Source organism: Saccostrea cucullata, unplaced genomic scaffold, assembly GCF_032062105.1.
Source record: "Saccostrea cucullata isolate Sc308-1 unplaced genomic scaffold, CSIRO_AGI_Scuc_v1 ctg7256, whole genome shotgun sequence".
In the NCBI taxonomy this organism is placed as follows: Eukaryota; Metazoa; Mollusca; class Bivalvia; order Ostreida; family Ostreidae; genus Saccostrea; species Saccostrea cuccullata.
The window spans coordinates 26,582-32,602 of NW_026928305.1; the positions used below are offsets into that span (position 1 = coordinate 26,582).

General features: G+C 33.2%; 1 protein-coding gene across 1 annotated transcript; it reads right to left on the reverse strand.

The window, feature by feature from the left end:
* Positions 1 to 1,875: 1,875 nt before the first annotated feature.
* LOC134277150 (uncharacterized) lies at positions 1,876 to 3,564 on the reverse strand. The gene has a single exon (XM_062759434.1). It carries the CDS (start codon positions 3,562 to 3,564, stop codon positions 1,876 to 1,878), a length of 1,689 nt encoding a protein of 562 aa, XP_062615418.1.
* Between the last annotated feature and the right edge of the window lie 2,457 nt (positions 3,565 to 6,021).

Here is a 6,021-nt window from a genome sequence, read left to right on the forward strand (position 1 = left end):
AACTAAGCTACTCGTGACATTCGCCCACAATAAGCAAATTGAAATTTTATACAGTTAGACCTCTGTAAAAAGGCTATGCGGGAGGACGGGAAGAAGATTATAGACGAAAAGTTAAATTTATCCGGACTGTAAAGAACGTGATTGAGAGTCACCAATATCACACTATATCTCAGAAGTAGTTTTTGGTTTTAAAACAAAAAAAAACAGAATAATCTTGACTTGTTTAATAGATTTTAAGCTTGACAAGAAATGGTGTTTGATGTTGAGTAGATATGGTAACTCAAACTGTACAGGTACTCTTGGTAAATGTTGAGAAAATGAAATCTCAATCACATATTTTTTATAATGCTTGTGACGTCGAAGATTTTGCTGCGCCGTGACTTAATGGTATGTCCTGAAAAATCACTCAAAATTAATACCAATTTACAACATTTTGATATGAAATTTTGAAGACCATATAAGTAAAGATTCTTTTATATTATTTGTGAAATTTTGCCCGAATATGTCGTCAAATATTTCTTCTGTGCAACAAGTCCGCGTAATTTTTTAACGGCCCTCGTATTAGTCCATTGTTTATACAATGAATTGACGACGGATTTTTTCCGTTATTTCCTGATCATGACAAGTAGTACACGGTGGGTGTGACCGGTCCGCAGGGGATGCTCACTCCTACATGACACCTGATCCCATCTCTGATGGTTTGGGGGTCCACGTTTGCTCTGCTCTTATTTTGTATTGTTTTATGGACTTTGAAATTGATTTATGGATTGATTGTATATTTTTTAACGTCCCTCTCGAGAATTTTTCACTCATATGGAGACGTCACCGTATGCCGGTGAAGGGCTTCAAATTTTGACCTTTACTCGGCACTCAGGGCCATTGAGCAGTGAGGGATCTTTATCGTGCAAACGCCTGCCGCTGACACGGGGCCTCGGTTTTTAAGGTCTCATCCGAAGGACCCGCAACTTTCTCTTCAAAGTGCCGAGCACATGGCCAAGGAACAGCTGCTACCCACTTTAACGACTAAGTCAGTCGCGGCCGAGAAACAAACTCACGACCTCCCGATCACGGAGCTAGCACTCTACCGACTGAGCTACCGTGAACGGTCTGATATTGAAGATTGTTCGTTATCTTCATATCCTTCTTTCATATCCTAGAAAACTACAGATTAAAATTTGTATTGCAAATGTACATTGATCCTTGACCTTTTGGCCTTCGAGATTGACTGCTTTTTGAGAATTTACCAAACTTTAACCTTTATTATTACCCTGGGTTTCCCCCGGGCTCTCCATTAGTATAGATATTGTTGAATTCTCTTGTTATGGGTTTTTACATAGAAGAATAAAGCAGCTGATAAATTTGTCATTTTATTCATAGAAGAGTTTTACATCTAGCTACAAAAAATTTCTTCTACACATGCAATTCTTTGTAAGGGCAAGTTATTCTCAATCTTTTAATTAGAAATTAATATACCTATTCACAACCAGCTTTATTGTCTGTGTTTATTCAAGTAAAATCAAAGCGCCAGTTTGCATTTTCCTTTTCATTCTCAAAAATATAATTCATTATAATGTATTGTAATCCAATGCATGTCCGTAAGGATATTTAACCCCCTACCCCTTAATTACAGGATCCTTTTTGGTGTTCTTTGGATTTTTATTGGAGGGTGATGGAAGATTTACAAATTCCAAATGAAATGGACTGTACCTTGTATACTTTACTAGTATATATATCAAGAAAATTCACTCATTTTCTTAAAAATTGAAATACACATGTAAATATGCTCAACATTTCATAAACATACTCCATACACATAAAAAATCTTTAAATGTTTTTTTTCTGTATTTTTTCAAAGTTTTTGCAAAACCATCAGGGTCATTCGAACAGTTTTATTATCTTGAGTGTCCCAGACATACATTCAGCAACGAATAAATTATCATCACTGTCTGTGCTGAGATCAGACGGAGCTTTTAAATCACAGTTTGCAATGTAGAATAGGAATTCTCCTTCTTTATCAATGACATGTATAACATGATTATAACGGTCAAAAATCAAGATATGACAGAGGCTGTTTGTAGTTAAACCACGTGGAGTAAATGTTGTGTACCTCTTTGATTGGAGGTTTCCATCATAGCTAAATCTAAATTGTCCATCTTTATCTACAACTACCACTTTCTTTTCATCAGAATCACTCACTATAATATCAAGGTTTCTGTTTTCTTCTATATAGACTGGATTGATGTAAAGGTCTTTTCTTTCATTATCGTAGCGAATTTCTTGAGTAGCTGCAGAACCATAATAACGAACTACTTTACTTATTTCCGGATTATTTTTCTTACATTTCATGGAAACAAGTAATCCATTTGTGGAAGTGGAGCATATGCCCAATGGTACCCATTCCTGAAGTGCAAAAAGACATTGTATCCTTCCTTCCGTCATAATATTTATACGGTTAGACCGACTTTCTGTGCACAAGATATGACCCTCTCTGGTTACTGTCATATCATATAGAGTTGATTCTGCCTCGGATTTGATCTCATTTAACACCTCCATTTTTGTGTTCATATGTTTGATGATTACACTGTCACACATGATATAGAACTCGTTTGTATTTGGAATACAGTTTACTCTGTCAATTGTATTATAACCAGACTTTATATTTTTTATGACAGTTGGTTCATCAATAAACCTTCGGCGTGGCATAAGATTACCATTTTTTAAAACGCGCATTGGTATTGTTTTTTTAATTGTCTCTGAAATGACATCAATCATTTGACAAATTTCCTGTTCTGTGAGCTCAACTGGATTGAATTTGGTTACTTTTAGTTCATACATTGTTGGAACACTTTTGAAGTATTCGTTTTGTGAAAAGTAGTGAATAAGTTTTGATGAATCTTTAGAAACTAAAGTTGAATCGTTTGTTTTAATAGCTGACTGAATTAAAGACAGCCTTTTCTGAATTTCAGTTTTGAAGGCCACCAAAGTTCGAGTATCTGTCTCTTCATTCTTTTTTGTTTCTTGTGCATATCTTTTGATGACACTGTCTACAAGCTTGCTGAAATGTGTACCCAAGTTTTCAATAGAATGACGTCTGGCGGCATGCTTTTGCTTAACTTCTTTTAGCATGGTTTCTACGTCAGAAAGAATTGATTCATACATAGGTACAATATCCGTTACAAGTTCATTATTGTCTTTTTCAATCAGATTTCGATTCGATGCTAAAAGTTTAGAACTTCGCTCATAAGGATGATTTTGATGTGAACCAGAAGTTAAACATGCACGGCAAACGGGAAACTTGCACGCCAAACAAAACTCTTCACCATCTTGTTCCTCATGGAATCTGCATTTAGGTATATTGAATTCTGAGTTTTGATATTTGAGAGTGACAACTTCATGAATAATGTCAGGGTTGGATTTTAAATGTGTATTTACGCAATCCTTACAGAGATTTACTTCACAGTTTCTACATGTAATTTCTGCTAAAGACTTTCTATGTTTTTGTGGACATAGTCGACAGCGTTTGACATCTTGTGCTCTGATCAAGGGATCATGGGATGTTGCCATGTTTTTTGTTTAAAGATGTACTTTGTTATCCTTTAGAATATAGAAAAAAATATATATTTAAATGATATCGAGAAATATTAAAATATAAACGGGCAGTTACTACATATACACATAGTCTTGATGAGAATTCTTTCAAATTTCTACACTGGCGAATTTAATGTGGATTAAAACATAGCTTCAAATACTTGATTTTCACAATCCCGTTTTTTAAATTTCTTTAAACATTCATAGCTCGAAATCTTGAACATGATTTTTCTTTCACTGTTTAAAGTTATTTTACATAATCGCACACAATGGAACAATGCTAGTAATATTTTCAAGGTTACGTTATCTATTCAAGAATCAATTTTTAAAACGCTCTAGTTTTATTTATGTGTTTTCATGTTTTATCTAGTTAAATCTAGAATTAAAAACAACAAAAATGTCTTACAATTGTGAGGCACCATTTTGGTATTTACTGCCAAAAAGTGATATGATCAGATTTTGAAGAGGTGATATCATCTATTCAAATATGTGATTTTACCTACTCAAATAGATGATATCATCTATTCGAATAAGTTAGATGACCTTTTCAGACTTTGAATAAGTGAGCTCACTTTTTGCCAGCAAAAACCAAAACTGCGCCTCAAATACAAAACAAGTTACAAAATGCAAAATTTCGACACAAACTCTTCCTTTTTCAGTCATACACTATAAGTAGCAAAGGTATCAAAACATAGTTGATATGATAATAAAGAATGTACAGGGCATTACAACTGAAGTACAGATACTTATAATTAATTAGTTTGAAATTAATATAGAAACTCAGTAAGAAATAATTCCATACCTCCACATATGGTGTCCCGACTATCTAGCATTGTCTGTGAAGGTGCATTCCACACCAGCGATCAATTTTAAGCACCTATATTTATTCTGCAAGTGAAATGTTTGGCTAACGTTACTAAGAGTATTTAGGTATATAAATTGCACAACTTATATATAGAGTCAAAAGATGACACTAGGACATTTTAAACTAGTCTTTCTTTTCAATATTCCACTGCATTCGCAACATTTTTTAGTCCACAGCTATTGTCCTGTAGCATGACATTTTATGTGTGCAAACCAATAAACTGGAAGATATATCTTTAACTATAAATTACCTTAATCACTTTAACAGAATAAAGTCATTCTCATTATTAGCCCTAAAACCCAGGATTGTCGTTAAGGGTCACAAGGACGGGCTGTTTAAATATATTGAACTCTGTTATCTTTATTAATGAATGACTGCTCACATGACGTAATGGCATTGTTCTCGGGTAACGTGTGTGATTCTTAAACAAATTGTCTGTGCTTTATTGTGTTTATCTCAAGTTTTAAAAGATCTGTTGACACAGTAATTTTAATTGTGAGTTGAGTGCATGATCAGTATTACATTATAACAGCTTATTCCTCTCATAACCAATGCAGGGTAAATATGTTCTGAAACCAATTTTTATTTCAAATTCTGCGTAATTGATGAGAAAGATATTATTTAATTCAAAATATAGCTATGGAGCTCCGTTTTGGTATTTAATAATGTCAAAAAGTGATATCACCTGTTCGAATTGGTGATACAACCTACACAATTGGTGATATCACCTATTCAAATAAGTGATATCACCTAATCAGATTTTGAATCAAATTTTGATATCACCTATATCATATCTTCGATTATCTGATATCACCTATTTGATTTGAATCGGTGATATCACCTATTCGAAAAGGTGATATCATTTATTCGAATATGTAAAATCACTAATTTGAATAGGTGATATCACCTATTCCTTTCGAATAGGTGATATCACTTATTCTAATAAGTGATATCACCTATTCAAATTGAATAGGTTATAACACCTCTTCGAATAGATGATATCACCTTATCATTTTGAATAGATTATATCACTTATTCGAAGAAGATAAATGATACACCTATTCAATTTTTTTTTATGAAATAAAAACAGCTACCAAGAATATACGTCCCTTAATCTTATTTACTTTCACTTTCTTTTTATATCTCATCATCTTAGGAGACAATAGATAACAGTTTTGCATTTAATTTTAATCAGCCCCAATTTAAATCAATTATAGTTTGTTTTGCTCACAAATTAATTTATTTCACTTATCTATCATGTAAACTTTAAGAAACATTTAAACGCATGAAGACTGGGTAGTCCGAATTTTCTTGGATCCAGTGGTAATCTATATATTATAGGGGATCATTCATTATTTACTGTTGTAAGAAATTCAAATATGTGATATTACCTATTCGAATTGATGATATCACCAATTCAAATGGAATAGGTGATATCACCTTTTCAGCACCTATAATTCATCACTACAATAGATGATATAGCCTATTCATTTACAATGGGTGATATCACCAATTCATATCACCTATTCGAATAAGTGATATCACCTTTTCGAATAGGTGATATTACC

Excerpts from the sequence above, each read along its gene's own strand:
- LOC134277150 (XM_062759434.1), bottom strand. The coding sequence starts at position 3,564 with ATGGCAACATCCCATGATCCCTTGATCAGAGCACAAGATGTCAAACGC.